The sequence below is a fragment of the Vanacampus margaritifer genome, chromosome 1, assembly GCF_051991255.1.
Source record: "Vanacampus margaritifer isolate UIUO_Vmar chromosome 1, RoL_Vmar_1.0, whole genome shotgun sequence".
NCBI lineage: Eukaryota > Metazoa > Chordata > Actinopteri > Syngnathiformes > Syngnathidae > Vanacampus > Vanacampus margaritifer.
In genome coordinates, this window is record NC_135432.1 from 50,836,703 (window position 1) to 50,858,970 (window position 22,268).

The window sequence follows — 22,268 nt, forward strand, 5'->3', positions numbered from 1 at the left end:
GGTGGTTGTCCCTCAGTGCTGCCATGGCCTGGGGACCCTGGGGGGTTGTGCTTGCTTTGTCCTGGCCGGGGTCGACGGCTCCCCTCTTTGGTAGAGGTTTTCATGCATGCCAGATCCACCACACCAGCATCTATCGAAATTCAAACACAATCTGCTTCTTCCTGGTCGTTGAATAGGTGGAGACTGATGTCTGTGGATCTTACTCTGCTTCATCTATCCTTCCTTCCTTTCCTCAGTCTCTCCTTTGGTCTCTTGAGGTCTCCCTAATTTGTTGGAATTTAGATGTTTCTGGGGTTGGTGAAAGACTCTGGTTGGTAACCCGGTGGGTAGTAGGTCGGTGCTGGATTTCACTTTCCTTTCTTTTCTTTGATCCTTCCTCAGGTCTCCTGACAACCTCACGACTCTAGCTGGATTCTGAAGTATTCGGTTTAGGTGAACGGTATGGGATTTTTAATAGGTGTTAGGTGAACTAATGAGTACACACTCACACGCACGCACACACACACACACACACACACACACGCACATGCACATTCTCATGCACATACAAAATTTAAAAAAAAATTTTTTTAAAAGAGAGCAATGATGATGACGGTAAAATTACCGAATGAACAATACTGAGCTCTCAAAAAAAAAAAAAACATATATTTGTGAGCATACTTTGGTTAAATTGGCACAGCAGCCAAGCAGACGGAATTCTTGCTCCCATCACAAGCATCAGTAGATGTACACTTTACTGTTTAGAAGGTCAAGTATTAGTTCCAATAAAGCCCTCGATGAAGTGAAAGACCAGTGAAAGACGTGTGGCTAGTTGAGGGCATTCAAAGAATGGAATAATTAAAATGCTAATTTGTCAGGTCTTGCACAACAGTGGAAAGATTCTATTTATTGCTTCAAGGTGCAAATTTTGTAAGCCTGACCTTTGGCACAAAACATTATAAGCATCTCGGGGGTAAATGCCTTTCAGTCAATAAATAATACTCTTGCTCTGTGAAATAGAGAATAATGTGACTGAATGAATATGTACAGAATTGACATTTGACCCCTATGACCTCTTCTTCTGTTGAATAACCAATCCTTTGTCAATAATATACACAAACATGAGACTAGGGTTGTTTTTCAGACCTAATACAAGTTCTCAACTCTTGAGTAGTCGCAATACACACTAGGACTTTTGATACATAACATTTTCCACCCACAATAAATAAAATATAAATTTAAAGAAATACTCTACAGCATTTTTTTCCTTGGAGTTGCATGAAATTAATGGCAAATATTTTTATTCTTCTAATTCCCAGTTCGTGATCATAAAATGGGCATAAGAGGGTGGCCAATACTGGTATATTTATTTATTTATGTTGTTTATGTTGTTGTTGTTAATTTTGTATTTATTTTTATGTTGTGCCCTGATGTTTTAATTGCACACCTTTTTATGTATGAAAAGTGATATATAAATAGTTTGATTGGATTACTCTGTTATTCTTTGTTCTGGGCTTGTCAGTGAAGTTTGCAGCTGTCCCGCCAAAATTGTCGGACACACGACAGGCAACCTCGGTCCGCAAGTAGTTCCTACCTGTGCTTACAAACTAGAGTTTGAAGAAGACCCTTTTCTTTTCCAGTAAAACTGGGTACCAGTGCACTAAGCAAGGTCAAACATTTTTAGGAAGAATTACAACAGAAATCGCTAGCCATAAATATACTCAAATATGATGTAGAAAGTGTTCTTGGAAAGCACAAATCAACTGCAACAACGCATATTGCAGTATCTTTGTTCAGTTAGAACATATTTAGTGAGAATACCGTAGATCTAGAACAGTGGTTCTTAACCTGGGTTCGATCGCACCCCTGGGGAGCGGTGAGTCAGTCTCAGGGGTTCAGCGGAGGTCAAAACACACCCAACTTAATTGGCCTATCTGTGCTGCAGGGAATTTGATGCGGACAGAAGTCGCTTTTTAACTGTTGTGATGGTACATTGTATGATTTCTTTATTACTGTAAGTAATGATGTAATCCCTTCACACTAACTGTTGGTCGGATGAATATGTGCAATGTGAATTCACATGTGTAATGGAACATGGTGTTCCACAGGGTTCACTTCTGGGACCTCTGCTGCTTTCATTGTGTCTGATGCTGCTGGGCTCCATCTTAAGAAACCAGTGGTGGTTGTTTTTAAGTGCTCTATGAATATAAAACTGAGTGATGAGAGTCTGCGTCCTAACTGCATGATTTGCAATGCCAAGTAGAGCAATTCTAGTCCAGCACAACTAGCTATAGCATAACTAAAGGAATACATCCTTAAAGGGGAAGTTAACCCATTTTTTAAATTATTTTTTTTACATATACATCTATTTATATAGTATATACATATACTATGCAGCCCCACTAGTCTAATTATGGTATTCTGGTTGATATTGTGTTCATGGAATATGATTTAAGCAGTAAAATCCAGCCTAATTTATCCATCTCAAGAAGCGGCCATTTTGCCACTGACTGAAGATGACATCAATGTTGCTCAGGTCTCAGGTAACAACCAGTCATAGCTCAGCTTCAGAAAACAGGTGAGCTGTGAGCAACTGTGATGTCATCTTCAGTCGACAGCAAGTGGCAAAATGGCTGCCCCCTGAGATGGATAAAAATGGCTGGATTTTGCTTCATAACTCATATTCCACAAATGTAATACTAATCAGAATGTCCTGTTTAGACTAGTGACGTCGCATAGAACATATTATTGTCAAGAAATGTTTCAGGTTGACTTTCACTTTAAGATGCATGGAGATGGGGAATACAAGAACACAACACTTTCTAGAGTCAAAGTGAAGAGAGCCATATTCAATGAAAAGGCTCCCCCTGTTCATTTTGTTCACCTGTAAACCATATACCTATGTCAAAATCAAATTCAATAAAGAAAGGTTCGATGAATGTGTATAGGAAACTGGTGGGGTTCAGTACCTCCAACAAGGTTAGGAACCACTGATCTAGAACAACACCCACATAAACGCAGAATGGGCTGAGATCAACTGACTCATCTCTAAATGTGTCCAAGTCCTTGAAATTCAGCCTTACATTAGATTTAGGGTACTTTGTAGAACAGCTTCTTCATGCCATAACAAGATGAAAAAGCTCTCTCTGTATTGTAGAGGTCTTTTCAAATGAAAGTTGACATTTAACAGCAGTGGAGCACTTCATATTTTCTGTTGAGTTATAACTCCATAATATTAGTTCTATTACAAAAAACAATATTTTGGTTTGCCTGGATTAGATGGTTTTCATGTCTAAAAAAAAAGTTGAGCTCCCATCCCTTGAGCCATCAAGCATGCGGAGTTTTGTGTGACCATAAGCCACAAACTGCGTCTCAGGTGGCACTTCTGCACTGTTTTTTTTTTTTTTTTATTGATTTGTGTGCCATCTCCCACAGGAATAAAATGGGCGATATGAGGTCCGATCATCCGCAGGCTTTGAGTATACGGTGTGCGTGAAAGCTTCAAGGGATGCGCAGGTTCAGTCAAACACGGCTCCTGCCCGACCTTTCATGACGAATTAAATCCAATTAAAGAGGCTTTTGTTCTGTGATGAAGATGCTGCTGGCGCTCTTTAACAATCCCATTACAGATCATAAAGGGAGCTGGGGATGAGGCTTGAAAGCTCTCAGGCTGCTCTGCTATGGCAGCCGCGCTTTGGTGTCAGGCAGTTGAGGCATTTGGTCATTTCTTTCTTACTCCAGGTGAATGTTATGGCTTTCGTTCACACTCTGCTTCAATTGACGTTTGTGGGCTGTAGGAAGCATTACAGGACCTGGCTCAATTTAGCAAATAAATGTGAGTTTGGCAAATGATGTGGAAAACCCAAGAGGGACTGACTAAGAGAAAAGCTCACTGGCTGTGCCTCATTGCATTACAAAGAGCACAGGTGCCCTCGTATCCTTCCTGTTTATTGTCCCTTTAAATTTCCATTTCGTCTTCGCATTCATTGATTTTTTTTTCTTCTCAAAACAAACCATGATCAACAAAGTTTAAGTATCTGGCAATGGCATGTGTAACGTATTAACAAATCATTCAAAGTGAAAAAATTACATCATAATTTTACATCCCAATCACCGCAGGCCACACCAACTGGTGTGACCAGAACCAACGCAAAACTATTCATAGATATATATAAAACACACACACTCAATTTACTGCCATTGACTTGAGAAAATATAACACTATAAAAAAAATCACATACAGTAAAATGCACTATTTTATGTCTTCTACTATACGTACCTTTATGATATATTTTCTCTCTCCTCTTTTCAATTCTTCCTTTTGTCAATAAAGGCAGTACGTACAAGTCAACCCGGGATTGCTTTTTTATCAATGCATGTTAAAAATAAATGATAAAAGCATATTACTAATACACTGTATGTATTAGTAATTTAATTCTAAAAATGAAATGGCACACAACACAGTATACCACTAAATAGGCCTATACTATACATGCAAGCAACAATAATCCTATTGAGATTTAAAGCCATTCAATGAAGTCCAATTATAGGGTCTATTAATATTTACTATAATTGGCTGTTTATGTATATATATTTCACTTCACTCTGCATTATGTCCCTGTCTGATCTTCTTTTGCATAATGTAATTGTTAAAACATGACGAAACACCACTTCTCTGACTCCGAAAGGCAAATGAACAAACGTGGCCCAAGCAAAAGGATTCCAAGTGATTCATTAGGATGTGGTGCATTCATGCCCAGCAATCAAGTAAGAGGTTTGCCATAATTCCACTTTGAAATGAACTTTATTGTCCAATAAACTGCTGTTCATCCACCAGCAACTTGACACAGTAATCAGAGGAGCATTTCAGAAGCAGGCTGCTGTTTCTGTCCTGCTGAAAAAAAATATGGAGAGAATACCTTCCACAAACCATATGGTTCTAAAACTCCTCCCAGAATTGGAGGACATCCAACACATCAGTACAGAAGCTATATTATCCCCAATGCACCATGAGGTCATTTAACTACATTGCATAGAATGCACACCATGCAAGCTTGTCACTTTAAGAATTACATTGATTTGATTTCTTCTTGATTTACCTTTTGTTTTGTTCGTTTGTTTTTCATCACTCTATCATACTTTTAAACATTTTAATTATTTTATTCATTAAAACTGTTTGTGAACGTCTTCGCAACCGTTTGTAACCTTTGAAGAACACTGACGAAAAACCAACCTTTGTTACGTTCACAAACACTCACATACCTTTGCTGCTTGTTGATATTACCACCTTTACTGTACTGTACTGTAAATGTGCTAAGTAAGTACATGTAAATGAAGAATAATTTAAGGACCTAAAGCCCCGGTAGAAATAAATAAATAAATAAATAAATAAATAAATAAAAGGAACTTCCAGACTTGTTCACTTCTCTCATTATGGAAGTGGAACATCAGAGGGAACCATTCATGTACAGCATGTCTTCATAGCAAGCCTTAAGCATTACTTGGGCACGAGGCTTCTTAAAAGCATCACCATTAATCAAACAGGCAGCTTGCAGGCATATATAAATAGCTAAAACATCAGGTGAAGAGTAGGCGAAGACAGTGCTGAATAAGAAGTGAAAAGGGAATTCACAGCCAAAGTCACCTTGAGTTCAGTGAATTTGCAAAGCACAGATAGTGTATGGGCTTGAACATCAATCAGGATGCTCAATATCCTAAAATACATTAAAGCAAGATCATATAGGTGGCACACATTTGGACTTTTTGCGTAAACTCCAGAATAATGGAATTAGATTTTCTTTTTGAGTCAAATCACAATACAGCGCTGTGATATGTTTTTAGCAGGTTTAAAGTGGGACATCACATTGCAATGTTTTTCAAGAACTGTCCATATGCCATGCTAACAGTAATTGCCTTCAAGGTAATGTTTCCTGAAAACTGGAGCATCACAATGTGCCATGTTTGAAACCTTTGTCATGCGGGTCTCCATGTGAATAAAGCATTGACATGCGGCAGTAAAACACACTGGTGAGTAAGCTCCGTAAAGGAGCCAAGTGTGCCAAAATGGTGAAATTATGTTTATAATGTTGATGCAGTGCATGTCGCCTTATTCTCAAGGACAGACTTATATACACCGAAAAATGTACAACTACGGATGGAACGATATCCAAACATCACGATACGATACCAATCACAATATTGTGGGGAGGTTGTTTTTTATAAAAAAAGATCACAATATTGTAAAAAAAAAAAAGAAGCTCATACTAAATAAACACATACACAATATTGTGATTTTGTACATTACAGCAATGAAAAATATTATACAAATATTATAAATATATATATATATATATATATATATATATATATATATGTAACGATATCCACTTCATCTGACCATTATAAGGGCCAAAACATGCCTTGTGAAAATTAAACTGTGCTAAAAAAAAAAAAAAATAGCCCCCAGAGGTTGCTAGAACTACACAAATGGAAATCAACTCGACTTTTTTAACATATGTGCTGCTTTTAATATCATCGTGTCATGACGACGACAATATATTGTGGTAGTACGATATATCTGTACATTCTAAGATAAGGTCAAATTCAATAACTGCAATAAATATTTTGAATTTTCAAAGGTAATATTCTCATGTTTACACTAGTCAGGTTTCCATCCAAATGTTTCGAAATATTTATTATGCTAATTTTGTGAAAATGCACAAAACGGACATGCGATTTATGCCAGTTTCCATCCGCTTTTCTTTTGCGAATATGCACCATATAAGCCATCTAAAATTGCATTAATGTTTTTTTTTCTTTAATTAATTATAAAAGAATGTTTCTTTGTCTCCTCAAACATATCTTACTTCCTCATCCGCCATTTATTGTGACTACAAACGTGCGTGTGACGTAGTATCGGTCAAAACGTGCGACGTATATGCGGTTTTGTAGTCGCTTATTCGCAAAACCTGTTTCCATCGCCAAAATGTGCATTTTCCTTTTTTCGATACAGTTCAAAAACCACCCTCTCGCGTTTCTATTCAGTTTCTATTTCGCAATTCTTGAAAATTTGAATAAAAATAGGTGGATGAAAACCCACCCATTGTCATACAGGTTGTAATTTTAAATGTTAATAATAATGGTAGAATAGTGAGGGTGGCCAGATTTTTAAAATTAAAAAGTGGGACGCTATATACAGTAATATACAATAAATTGGTGTGGGTTAGGGTTTGGTGAGGTGCGAAAGACAGCCCACATGCACGTGAATTGCTCATGCTAATGGTAGAATAGTGAGGGTGGCCAGATTTTCAAAATTAAAAAGTGGGACGCTATATAATATACAATAAATTGGTGTGGGTTAGGGTTTGGTGAGGTGCGAAAGACAGCCCACATGCACGTGAATTGCTCATGCTAAATGCTATCTTGGTTGACTGTTCAACGGCGCTAAACAAGCTAATGCACCTCTTTTGCTTGGTCCCGACAGCTACTGGAAGCTGGCTGTGCTGTTTACCTCGCGCTGGTCACGCATTTCAACATTGAAATATACCGCTAGAAAGCTCAGCTTGCGTTGTCTGACCACCAACTGCATGGCGACCACAGTGGATAGTAGCAGTAGGACTACATTTCCCATGATTTTTAGATGCAAAAACAGGAAGTAGTTCAAGTTCTGGTCTGGCCTGCTACGTAAGTCCGTAGATGTGGATGTGAATGAGAACGCAAATGTGAATTTGGAATAGGAAGGAATTTAACAGTTAAATTCCCTTTTAATTGGTTTATCATATTAATCGCTATGACAACTGTGTGCATGACATACACATGGCAAAAACGGGATGCTGGGACGGGATCTGGGTAATAGCGGGACAAAACAATGAGGTTTGCGAAATACGCTGGGACACAGGACTCAAGTCTCAAAAGCGAGACTAAGAATAGTATTACATAGTGCAGTTATAAGGTAGCTAAAATAAGGTAATATTGCTAGTTAATATGTTCACTGTCTACACTGCCAAACAAGTCATAATTTGAAATGTCCCTTGCAATAATAGAATAGTATTACATAGTGCAGTAATAAGATAGCTGAAATAAGCTAGCTAAAACCAATTGGATATCATTAGATTCAGCAGATGTAGCAAATGTCGTGGCCAGTGGGTGTTAACATATCATTCTTTGAATAATTTTAAATATTTAATCTAGCCTCAGTCTTCAACCACTCCGTAATTTATGTTTAATAATGTAATCCCAGTTAAGACGTAACACTGCTCTGCGTACTGTATACTTGATGATCTGTGTGAGTTGCTAGGTGTAGCCTCCCCGGGTCCTAGTGGCATGTCACACTATACTGCAGAGTCGATTGATCATAGCGATGCATTAATAATAAAGGGTCTTGTCATTCTGACTCCCTATTGATTTTCCCATTAACATCTGATTGATACAAGCTTTTAATGTCAGTGGCCTCATTGATTACAAGTTCAACCTATCTCCTTGCAATGTCATGTCACTTTTCCTTTGGGTCTCAGTGCAAATCACAGGTGAAAGGAGACATCCCCACCAATCTAATGCTTTTTATATGCATTTTCAGTAGGGATGTTCGGTTGATAGACTGATAATTGTAAAGAAAAACCTGTATATGCCAATTAGCATTTTCCTTCTTCGGACTCATCGATGATTGCAGTGGACATGACACATTTGCTTGTCTAAACCAATAAAAACACATAATTTGGAGCTAGCCAATCAATCAATTTAGCTAACCAATCACAATCACAAGTTGATTTGCATGATGTTCATGTTAAAAAAAATTCCCATAGGTCCTAATCACCATGTTGGCATGTGCGTCTAAAGAAGCAGGCCAATATATTATGTGCTACATGATCATGTCTAAGACTTCAACACCAGACTTCTGTTCATAACGATAGCATCAATAAACTCAGCCGTATTTCTGCTCTGACTATGTTAACAATTATGTGTTATGTGAAGGCAGGTGCAGTTTTGGAGATGATAAACAAACAAAAACGAATGTTCCTCTCTCCTGATTCTAAACCGTTGCTGCAAGGGATCTGGCAGCATTGAGCAGTAATCTGATAAGGTTATTATGATTGTAATCATTTTCTGTCTGATAACACACAAGCATTGATTGCTGTGGAATGAATGAATACATGATAACTGTGTTGTGCTGCATGAAATGTCAATGTCCTGTTTGGAAGGTTGTGATTCAGATTGTTTGGTGGAACCGTTGGATTGTGTTTAAGGCCTCTCACAGGAAGCTAGCGTGAGGATCTGATGAGATCACACGAGTGTGTATTTGTTTTGCGGCAATAGGGCGGAAAAAAGCCTACAAATGTGCCGTTTTTCTTACAAGCGTGTTGGCAGCAGATTTTCACTTGAGGGTAGGAATGTGCATATTAACAAAACTGGGATGCCCTTTGTGTTACAGTGTGTTGGTTATTGTTTTAAAAGCTATGAAGGCACCACTTAGTAACTATAACAGAGGCTACAAAAGTAGAGGTCAACTTGATCGCACCTTCGCATGGTTTCAAACGCTTACTCTTGTACAAACAACTCACAGTAATAATTTCCCCCTGAAGGCCCACTGCCCAAGTAAGTAATAAATTCATCCAAGCAGTGTTTCATGCATTGATTCCTGCAGGCATGTTTGCATGCTTGTCAAATTATTCAGGGTGCCATAACAGCCATTTATTCCAACGCTAATAGCTAGTATTTTACTTGAGGCTGAGGGAAACAAGCATGCACATTAAGCAGTGAAATGTCAAACTCAATCAACCAATCAGGGGGATATTTATTTTTTTGTACATGGCAAAACAAACATATCTTTGGATTGAGTTATGCTAGGTTGTGGCATCTGTAAGGAGGAGAAAAATGGCACCCGCTCTTCTACATGGGCTCATCTTGTGAGTTGCTCAATGACTAAAAACTGAACACTAATACGAGTTGAAAATACAGTATGATTGATACAGCTATTGCATTGGACCTTCTTGCAGGTGTGCTTAATGTTCTGTCCAATAAGTAGCTCTGTTCGCAAAGTATGACAAGGGTCAAGATTCGAATCCTGCTGCAGACAAGATTATGACTAGTCATTAGAGAAAGCACCAAAGTTGTTTCTGAGAAAGGCCCCAAACTATCACAGACTAATGATACAGCACTGTTTGTGGACAACAACAAATTGACATCTCACTTTGCCTTCATGACTTCATGTTTTTATCTGGTATTCGTTGTGGTACATGCAGTACAATATAAACCATATCAAGCATACAGCAATGATCAAAAACACGTTTTGCCTTCAAATTAGTATCCAGCCAAGTTACATACTGCTGCTAATCCTCTTCGCCGAACAGTGATGGGAAAATTAAGCTTCTTGAAACACTTGTGATGATTGTTTACTCCTCTAGATGGTGCTCTTGCTTTAAAGATAAAGGCTAGTTCAAAGGAAACTGATTACGTTTTTACTGCATCTTTAAACCAAGAGTGTCAATTCGGAGAGTTGGGAAAAAAATCGTAAGTGCTTCATGAAGCTTCATTTGTCCAACACACTACTGTTCGGGTTTGCCAACAGCCTATCACAAGTCAGGTGACTGAACCACTACACTATCAGGTGGTGATGGGAAAATGAAACTTCATGAAGCACTTGCGATATTTTTTGCTCCTCTAGATGATGATCTTGGTTTAAAGATAAAGGCTCGTGGAATGGACATTTACTAAATTTCCATTACATTTTTAAACCAAGAGTAGCATCTCGAGGAGTCAAAAAATAGTTCGTATATAGCTAAATAGCTTCGTTTGTCCATCACTACTATCAGTGTAAAATATTTAAAATTAGCATAATAATAACTAGAAATGTTCAATGCCACTTTATACCAGTACGAGTACTCAACTCTTGAGTAATCACTGATAATGATACTAAGTATTGATACCGCTAGCACTTTTAATACATAACCCCCCGCCCCCGCAGAAAAAAACAATGACAGAAATTCTAGTTTTTTGTTTTAAAAGACATATGTATCCCAATATATTTTTTTTTCTTAAAATTGCATGAAATTAATGGCAATTTTACATTTTTTCTTATTTATAATTCTTGATCAATAAATGGCCACAAGAAGGCGGCAGATACTGGTATCGGCCTTCATGACAAGTATCAATACCTTAAAATAAGGCCATGTATCGGCCTGATAGCAATACCCGATATCAGTAATCGCCCATCCATGTACATGCGCTATATAAGAAAGAGTTATGTTCTATTCTATTCTGGTATTCTAGTATGTGGCATACACCAAGCACAGTAAGTAGCCATATTAATTTGTTTGGAGGGCTAATAAGGCAATAATGGATTAGTCACATTAGTGTTGTCAAATGACTGCATTGCAACCTCGATGACATGTCAAGTGTTATTGTGCGTTCACCCGAGTGAATGACACATATGTGTGTAGTGATGTGCATGTTCCATATACCCACTTTTGTTAACCTTTGTAATGCAAACCTCTTCTTTTATGAAGTGAAGTTGACCTGATCCCTACTTCATATTTTGTCAGTTCCACAGGTCAACAGCCTGAAGTGCAATTGGTGTCATGTGATTACTGGGCTGCCAAGCAGCAGATCAGTTTGACATTTCAGGGCTATGCTGAGGTGCTGATAATTAAAAGCATGACCTTAAAAAGATGAATATAAAAAAATCTATTTTTTCCTTGCTAACATTATCATTTGTGTGGGTTAGAATGTCTCTTGGGTGCCACGGCAGTAGCACAGTTAAGTTGCTTATGTTTTGCATATGTTTTTCATTTTTTGATGAATTTCATTTCTTATCATCACAAACAGCAAAACCACAAAGCAAACACCAATTAAAATGCCACGAGGTCTTACTTTTGTGGACTGTACAGTATTGCCATCATCAGTGGGTGGTGCATACGCATATTATACATATGCACGCTTCCATCCAAACGAGCTCAAGCTAGGCTCGTCTTTGCTTTTGTCTGATGGGTTTCATTGCATTTTTCTAGGACAGCCTCCCTCATCAAAGCGATTAAGCAATTACACTGACTGTGCTGATTCTCAGAAGAGAGTAGGAAAAACCCTGGAGTATTGAGTGCAAAAGCATTCTTGGAGATAAAGACTTCATTTGGGCCTAATCAGAAAAATGCCCTTTACCTTCATTTCAACCTTTTTTTCCCCAAAGTGGGTGGCAAAGAGACTCCAGAAGGGAGAGAGACCAAGAGGCCCTGCAGGGACTGCTATGACTTAAATCAACACACATGAAGGATCCATGTTATCATTTAAAAGGGAAAAAAACCTCATTCCGTCTCTGTGTCAAATAATCAGATAAGACACAATGGAGGCCCGCGATAACAAATATACAAGACTGCGAATTAAATCAATATGCACTTCATCTTTAAGTGCTGCTGTTGGCATCAGTAATGAAGCAGGAGCATGAGGGAATCAAGCTCAATCAGATCAGCTATTGACTGTTATTTCTTCCAAACACACAAGCACAACCTCTTGCAGTGATATGATCAGACAACAACTTCCTCTGAATGCTAACGTCAATACATGCATAGCAACATGTACAGCTCATATTTTGAAGGGCAGAAAATATACTTTTAAGGAGATAAGGGATGGTGAGAAGTGGCATAGAGAGAGTGGGGATGTGAGGACTCACCCCTGGAGAAAATCTGGAGAAAGAGGCGGGGGTCCGCTGCTCGTATCGCCGCAGTGTAGCGGTCCTCGATCCCGGGCACCTGCGCCTTTTTCTCGGGCATGAGCCGGACCCTCAGTCGGCCTCCATCTGCGCCAAGCCACCACTCCAAAATAGTTGTGAGGTCCATTTCCAGGGTGAGCACGGGCGCCTCCTCGTACACAGACAAGCCGCCGCATCCCGTCCTGATGATATCCTCTCCTATTTCCACCACCACTTGATTTGATTTGCGACTGGCTTTAGTCAGACCTAATTTCAGAACTTTGGACAGCGGCCGCTTGGAAAAGAAAGGAAGCTGTCCGTCAACAGATGTGTTACTTCTTGCAGATGCTGGGGACCTTTGGTCGACAAAAGTCGATATGGTTTTCTGTAAAGGTATGCAGTGCATTTTTAAGTTTGCACTCACTGTGTAACATCCTCTAAAAGTCTGGCAATCTCCGTTTAGGGGTCTCTTAACAAACTCCGCCAGGTAGGCGCGCAGCAAAGAGGGAACCGCAAAATCCACAGCCAGGGTTTTCCTCTTCAACCGGGAGTTTATGGTTTGATTTAAGTCTCTTTTAGCCCCGTTTTCCCCGCTGCCGCTCGTATTACCGGAGACGGCCGCGGAGGCGTCTGTCGCCGCTGGCGCGGTGCACTGCAGCCCGGCGAAAAATACCGCAGAACAAACAACCAGAACCAAGAAGCTCGTGTTCATTGTTGAAGCGAGTCAAGTCCTCAGCCGGGAAGAAGCAGTGTCTAATCCCACCGTTCACCGCTTCCTCCGCTGCGGCTGTCACATATGCGCAACGCAAAGCCAGCAAGTGCGAAAGGAGCTCCTGCGTCTTTTTTTTTTTGTGGCCGCGCGCACACGTGGCTCGACGAGACGAGAGAAGATTTTTATTCTGCTGCCCTCCCTTTAGCCATCACCCTCGCTGTCTTCCTTGTGGTTTATTCGATGCTTGGACCCAACTAGTCTCTCCACTGGTCGCTAATTGATATGCCGGTCTGGTCCGCTCCAGAAGCCCTCAAAGACTCCCTGTCTCCTGGCACAGTTGCGTACAAGTGGTCTCTGTCAGCAGCCACTCTCTTCTCTTTAGGGAGAAAACACACGCGCGCACACACATCCACACAATGAGTTTAAATATGCTGAACGTCCGCAAACTTGGGAAATGGACGCTGCTGAATTGTCTTCTCTCTTTTTTTCATTTGAGTGCGCAGCTGCTCAGAAGAGATGCAAGCTCCAAGTCGCGTCCGCTATACACGCTATAATACACGCAGGGAAGTAATTCACACATCCATTTGACGTCATTGTGAGACGTTATTTCTGTGCACGACTCCCACACAGCAGTCAGTCAAAAGTGGTTCAGGTCGACGTCATCCAACGGTGCAGCCTTCGCGTAACGTGTGGATTTATTGAAGTGAAAAATGGCATAGAGGACGTGAGCAGACAAATGTTTAGGGTTGGTCTCCCGGGGATCACCGACGATTTACTCAGGTGCGACTGACTTTCCCATATGCGCTACTCAAATAACTTAGCAAGGGGGCTATTTATTGGCCTGTGTGTGCCCTATCAGTGTCTGTCTTTATTAATTGATAATAGAGGGCTTAGTTATGTTTGGGGTGAAGAGGAAAACATGACAGCTTCTCTCTCTCTCGTTCTCTCTCTCTTTCTCTCTCTCTCTCTCTCTCTCTCCTCTCTCTCTCTTTCACTCTCTCGCTCTCTCTTTCTCTCAGCAGCCACTAGATGGCATTAGCACACGTAGCAATTTTAATGCTCACTCTTCATTTTCACAGAACAATCCATTAACACCTAATTACTTAATTTTTGGTATCTAATTAGAGCCTTAGCTACTATAGGAACATATGTGGGAGAAAAGGAAAACTAAATGAGAGGACTGAGGAATTATAGAATGACTACAATGTAATTAGTCCAGAGAGGGAAGAGGGGAGCATAAATATCTGGATTTATTTGAGTTCTCTAATGTGGCAAATGTCAAAGTGAAATGTACAAAAAAAAGGAAGGAAAATGACCATTATAAATAGCAATATGGTGATGCACTGTAATTTACTGCAAAACACAGTGTGTTAAAGTAGAACTGCACTGGCGGGCACTACTATTTCAAAGAAAAAGGGTTCTGAATTCCAATCAAGACTTAACATGTTACACTTGTCCTTGGTTTCATTTTTGAAGCACACACTGTCATGTTTTGGTTCTGTGTGGTTGGGTTTTTGTTTAGTTTTGGGTGTTCTTGTCGTTTTTGTCTGTGGTTGGTGTAACCTAGTCTCTCCCCTTGTCTCATTATGTCTGATCACGTCCACCTGTGTGCTTCTTCCCTTCCCAGTGTGTGTAACCAATCAGTGCCCTCAGCCTATTGTGTTCCCCAGGTGTGTCTCATTAGTGTTAGTGTATTTAGTCTGTTGTCTTTGTCCAGTTTGTGTGGGAGCATTGTTGATGTCAAAGTGTGGGAGTCTGTGGTTCTTGGCGCTTCCTCGCCTCGCCTCGCCTCGCCTCGCCTCGCCTCGCCTCGCCTCGCCTCGCCTCGCCTCGCCTCGCCTCCGGTCCGGTCGACCTCGTTCCGTCAAGCCAGCAACATTTGAAACGGACCTCTCAAGTTATGGATTCCCGCCTGCTGCAGCCCCAAGTCTCTTCACCTTCTCTCCTCTCGCCCAGTCCAGTTCAGATTTCCTATCACAATCCAAAAACAGATTTCTTACAAAGTAGGTTCATTGACTCTAAGGTTTCCATAGGTCAGAATGTTATTGTGGTTGTTTGTCCATATGTTATCTGTGACAAAACAAGACTCGAACTTCAACACTTTACGTCGACACTGCACCCACACTGACTGAACAAAACCCACAAACTAAATACACTTCTGCTAATTACTTGACAAAACACAGCGGCAGAGGGCACTGATGGGTTGACACAGAGGGGAAGGGAAGACACACAGGTGGGTGTGGTTACACATAACGAGACAGGGGAAAGACAAAGAACACAAAACAAAACACTGAACACAGACAAACATCAAACATGAACCCCCAAAATCAAACAAAAATCCGACCCCACAGAACCAAAACATGACAGGGATTACATACCTAATGGTCACAAATTACATATACCGTACATGGCAAAAATACTTTATTCATTTTTTCACACTTTCTAAGGCTGGTTTAATAATTTGGTCTTTAGAGTTTTCAAAAAATAATAATAAAAGATTAATTGATTCCATTACAAAAATGAAATTTTTACTTTAACTTGTTTCTTTGGCTTGAAATGACTTGCTAAGATTGACAATGCAGCAAAGTGTGTGCCAGTAGGAATCATTGTTTTGGAAATGATTTACTTGAAAATCAAGGTAAGGCGTTCAATAATACCAGAACCTATACCATTTGCATTACCTTCTGTTTTTTTCTTCTTCTCAGAATTACTCCCTTGTGTGGGTACTTGACTCACACAAAACAAACATTTGTGATTTTTTTGATGTTCCAAGCAGTTTTTTGACGCCTACAAAAAATGAATTCAGCTCATTACGGATGTTAGAGGGGATCATTTTGTATTTATATGCAATATTTCATCACATTATTCAAGCGAGATTATTCTATTTTAATTCTGAGAAAGTGAGTCACATTTGGTGTCGGATGACTGCATCAGGCCAATCTGAATCCGTTGCAGGAGAAAGGTGGTGACGATGCAATGCTACTCAAACAAATGCTGGGTTGCTGCGATGATATTACATCAGCTGCTTTATTTCTGTCTCTGATATATATATAGATTTTGGAAAGTCGACTTATAAGTAGGCATGTAACTAAGGTTAAGTGTTATCCAATGCAAGAGAAGCATGTACACACACTAATAAACAAACAGAAATACATACTGTACATGTATGCATAAATGCGCAACGCACTGGCACACACATTACATGTTAAGAATCCCATTCTCTGGGCAGAAGAACTCAAGGTCACCGTGCATCAGAATGATGGGAAGAGCAAAGGAACACTCGTGATGTATGTGCGCCACATCATGTGTCAAACGGTCACACGTATTACAACGTGTATAGTTATGTATGGCTGCTAATGGAATAGGCTCTGAGCTGGGGTGGCAAAGATGATAGGGAAGTGTAAACTGTAGTGCATATGGTAATAGTCTCTGCTTACATAACATAAAACTGACAGGGGAGCGTGTCACAGTGCACTTGGATAATGACCCAAAACATTGGAATTTACTTCAACTGTCAGAGGCTGGATCTTAAAATAATACAGCATGCTTTTCATTTTCTGAAGATAAATGGCTTTTGCCTTTCTCAAGACCCACAAACAAACGGAAAAGGTGGCTGTAGTGAAGGGCATGGTGACGCATATCCATAGAGAGCATTAAGAATTTTGTCATATCAATGGATGCCAGAGGTAATCATTGATTAAAAAAATATTTGTGGTCATATTTACATTTATCACATTAGAGTTTCTGTGAACATGTGGTGCTGTTGGCTTCTTCAAGCCGTGATCTACACTGGAGCAGTTTGCGGTCGAGTGTGTTGGGATGAAAATCAGCACCTCCAAATCCGAGACCATGGTCCTCAGTCGGAAAAGGTTGGAGTGCCCTCTCTGGGTTGGGGATGAGATCCTGCCCCAAGTGTAGGAGTTCAAGTATCTTGGGGTCTTGTTCACAAGTGAGGGTAGGTTGGAGCGGGAGATCAACAGGCGGATCGGTGCAGCGGATCGGTGCAGCGGATCGGTGCAGCGGATCGGTGCAGCGGATCGGTGCAGCGGATCGGTGCAGCGTCTGCAGTGATGCGGACGCTGTATCGGTCTATTGCGGTAAAGAAGGAGCTGAGCCGAAAGGCAAAGCTCTCGATTTACCAGTCGATCTAAGTTCCTACCCTCACCTATGGTCAAGAGCTGTGGGTCGTGACCGAAAGAACAAGATCCCGGATACAAGCGGCCAAAATGAGTTTCCTCCGTAGGGCTCTCCTTTAGAGATAAGGTGAGAAGCTCGGTCATCTGGGAGGGACTCGGTGTCGAGCCGCTACTCCTCCGCGTTGAGAGGAACCAGTTGAGGTGGCTCGGGCATCTGGTTCGGATGCCTCCTGGACGTCTCCCTGGCGAGGTGTTCTGGGCATGTCCCACCGGCGGGAGGCCCCGGGGATGACCCAGGAAACGCTGGAGAAACTATGTATTTCGGCTGGCCTGGGAGCGCCTTGGGATCCCGTCAGAGGAGCTGGCTGAAGTGGCTGGGGAGAGCAAAGACTGGGCTTCCCTGCTAAAGCTGCTGCCCCCGCGACCCGACCCCGGATAAGCGGTAGATGATGGATGGATGGATGGAGTTTCTGTGTATAAAACACAAAATGCCTTTTTTTTTTCAAACCTCTTAAATAAAAGCTGTTCTTCAATTACATCTTCATTATTGTATTTAGAATTTTTTTTTAAATGTATTTGGTCTGTAAAAGGGTTTAACTATATTGATAGGTAATGTATGGGTTATTTATGAAAACATAACATCATGGAAATTAAACTGATACTTACTAAATATAACAACAATTGTTGAATTGTGATCCCTTGTATTTTAAAGGAAATGTTTCCAATTCCTTTGCCGGTTTCAGCATCACAACACACAATGGATTTAGAGAATTCGTTCCAATTGCAGGTTTTTGTGATATAACAAAATGAGACCAAGATAAATAATGTTAGCCGCTAATCTGTACAATTTTCCAGAGAGGCACTAAAATTAGACAACTGGAATAATTTTTTTAAACATTAAATAGGAGTCAGCACACACCTGCCCCCATTTTAAGTGCCTATGATTAACATTAACATTAACTCGGGGTCCCCCCACCCCCCCTTCCTTTCTTAGGCTTGGTTTAATCAGACCATAACGCATTGTCCCCCATCTCTTTGGGAGATTTTTGTTTGTTCGTTTCTATAATTCACTGGAACAAAGGCTGGACTTTTGGCCATAATTCCCAAATGTGATCAACTGCTTATCACCACAGGCACACCATACCTGCATTGAAGCATGGCGGGGGCACTCTCATGCTTTTGGGCTGTTTTGCTTTTTTTTTCAAGACGTGGGGCCTTAGGCCAAGTGTCATCAACGTGAGGCTCGCAGGCACCAAGTAATCTCCAACCTCCACATGAGTAGCCCAAGGACCTGCTGTAAAAATAGCTCACCAATGATGGGCATTGTGATTTTCTAGGGAAGTTGTATATGTGATCATTTGAAAATGTAAATACTTGCTAGATTTACAGAGATAAAGTGTTTCATACACTGTAAAAACACAACTGTAATATAGCACAATTTTACTTTTTATTTTATAGTTTTTTTCTGTATTAAAAAATATATCATTTAATTTACAAAAAATAAACTCTGATGTTTCATGTCAAATGTAAAATAACATGAAATTACTATAACTGTAAAAACGCACAATATTCATATTTTTTACAAAAAAAACTTAAAACACATATATTGATTGTTAAAATACATTCACAAATTTCACAAATGTTTGTCTGTTATTTAATGGAATAAAATGTAAAATTCTACTTTAAAACCCTCAAGAAAATCATCATCACTCACTACTCAAGAAGTAGCTCTTAGTTTTAGACATTATGAGCACTTCCAAATAGCATAAAAAGGTCACAAACTCCAGTCCTCGAGGGCCACTATCCAGCATGTTTTAGATGTTTCCCTCCTCCAACACACCTGATTCAAATGATGTGATTATGTGATTGGTTAATTCTGAACATGCCACATCTCAGGTATAAAGTAAGAGGGTATGCACACTTGTGCAACCACATCATCTCAGTTTATTTATACTATCCCTCTCAAAGTGAATAAAGCATTTTATGTAGGCCATGTTAATGGTGGATATATTTTGAAACGATTTTGCTTGCTCCATTTTTTGATATTACAAAACCCAGTCAGGAGTGTGTAGATATCCGTATGCCCATTGTACCCCTCCTGCCTTTTAGAAAGCAAAGCACACGAAAGACAGAATTTTCATTATTGTGTATTAGCAGCTCCTTTCCTGACCATTTGTAGGCTCCGATGACTCACAAGCCTGCACACTTAAGGTCAGTGGGGGAGTGCTTGTGTGATAAATTACATACAGATAGGTTCTTACAGAAACCCGTCCCCCCTCAAGCATCACTTTTCATGGTACATGTTGAACCTCATAAATCAGAAGATGAGTCACCACAAGTGGCTTTCCCTTCATTCTGTACGATTATGCCCACTCCAGCTTCACTTTGCACAGCTGCTCAATGCACCAACTTATGGGATGTTTTACGAAGAAACATTGTCAACACATCTCTGTACAGGTGTAACTCTTGCTGTCCTCAGACCTTCCCAGAACTTAAACTTATTTTTTGTTTTTGTTTTTTTCCAATTTTATTTCGAACATGTATATAAAGAAAAAAACAGACTGGTTATAAAAGTACAAGTGTAAAGACAAAATATACAAAACATATAAAACGAACAAACACAACATTAAAGCAACAAAAGCAAAATAAAATTTCACAGTATTTCACTCAATCATGAGCTACACATTTACACATACATGTTTGAAAAGGAGTAGGAAGAAGCATAAACTTATCAGGTCCTACCCCTTTTAACATCCATTACACAATAAACAGTAGATATGTAAAGTAAACAAAAAACTGCTAGTCTACAGCTAATATATCTTGAATATTAATAACAAAGGTTATTATAGTAATTATTAATAGTGAACACATTGAACAGTGTTCCTTGTGCATATATTGTCATACTTTTAACTATACATATATATTTTGTCCTAATCAATAGCAACAATACTAATAATAATACAATAATGATGATAATAATTACATCAACCAATGTTGCTTTTTATTGAAAAGCACTTCTTCTTCTCTATACTTTTCAAAAATGTTGATTTTATATTTCCTTTTGAACTGATCTAAGTTTGGACATTGTTGTAAATCAGTACTCAGTACAATTGTTTATTTTATTTTTGTTTTCCTTGCATAGCACACTTTGTTCGAGGAAGGAATCATGTATTTTTACCTTACCTCCATATGACAAATTGTGGTCATCATCTCTTACTACACACAGTAAATTCTGAGTAAATTTGACTCTATTCAGAGTGGGACCATCTAATCAGTTTTAGAATAATATTTACACTTGGAAGAGAGTAAAATAAAGAATTGAATTAAATAAATAAAAGTAACTCAAGGGTTGAGGAACGAACTCAAGACCTTCGGTTTGGGAGACTGTCACACTACCACCTGAGCTATGCCTCTCCTACTGTTTGCTTATCTCCAAGAGGAGACCAAAAACATTGTTTTTAGTCTCTTGGAGTTTAGATTCCAGCTGACACAAGCGATAAACTAACACAGGAGCTGTGTGGCTCAGGGAGTAGATAGAGTGTCTCCCAAGCTGAAGGTCGTGAGTTTGTTCCTCAGCCCTTGATTGACTTTTATTGTATTTTTAAAATTCTTTATTTTACTCTCTTCAAAGTGTAAAAATTACTCTAAATAGAGTCATTTTCTAAATAGACAATCATCTATGTTGCCATATAATGGACTTGAAAAATCTGCCATTTATCAGAGGTGCACTGAGCTCTCTGCATGAGCAGTGCTGACATTATTCATTGCACAGCAAGGGTTGAGCTTGACTTTTGCCAAGTAATGATAATGTAATGTTCATTAAAGCTCCCACCATGGTGTAAGATTGGGGTGTAAGCCTTATTTATTTCACACCAAAAATAAAAATCTTGTAGATTTGCCAATTACTTGCGTATTCACAAAGGAAGTTTGAAATGATGGTAATTTTTCAGTATACAAATTTTTCTATATATAAAACATTGACGCCAACATGTTGAGTTGATAGTTGTGTGAATGCACAGCAGAAACCTCACAGTATTTGCACAACAATGTTTACTTTCATTACCAAATAAAGTGATCTTGACTGTGAGAGTAAATGATGATCACAATTACATTTTAATGTGTCTTCAATGTATCAGTATTGATCTACTGTACTGAGGAAGCCACAATGTGCACATTTTAGAAGGTTAATGTGAGCCTAAGGATCACATATGGTTTACTAACCAATATACTTTATTATGGCTTAATGATGAGCCAGTCAATCAATGGTTATTTATATCTAACGAGCACGCTGTCAATATCTGTGTTGTAAGGAACTAACTTCATTTAAAAAATAAAAACATCACAGTCCCCTGGACAAAAATGCATCTCGACACAGGAAGAAAAGTCATTATGTTTAACAAAATTTAGATTCCAGGAAGATAAACCTGTTCTGATTAAGTCAGCTGCTGATTAGGATAGGTGGGGAGTCCAATTATTTAAGATTTGTTAATCAAACCAAGAAAAAAAAAGGCTTATAACATGAACAAGAGTCGAAAGGCAAAATGTCCTTCTACCACACAAGCTAGCTAAGATGTATGTAATAGTTCATTTAAAATCAGATAGCTAAAGAAATTGTTGAGCATAACCTTTTTGACTTGTTAATTTCTACCATAGAATTAGCTGTTAGCCTAATCTTTGCAGTTGAAGAGTGTACTTCTGTCTTTGTGGGTGGGTGGAAAATACTGAAAGTTCTCAGGAATAGTTGCCGAAGGCAGACCCCATTAGA

At 39.4% G+C, this 22,268-nt stretch overlaps 1 protein-coding gene across 2 annotated transcripts in view; it reads right to left on the bottom strand.

Annotated features, from left to right (window-relative positions):
- Positions 1–14,028, bottom strand: part of alk (ALK receptor tyrosine kinase) — a 379,915-nt gene extending 365,887 nt beyond the window's left edge. For both annotated transcript variants that reach the window (XM_077579089.1, XM_077579020.1), the window contains exon 1: positions 12,638–14,028. In XM_077579089.1, coding sequence (XP_077435215.1) covers positions 12,638–13,367 — 730 coding nt within the window. In that variant the 5' untranslated portion in view covers positions 13,368–14,028. The remainder of the gene's footprint in view (positions 1–12,637) is intronic.
- Between the last annotated feature and the right edge of the window lie 8,240 nt (positions 14,029–22,268).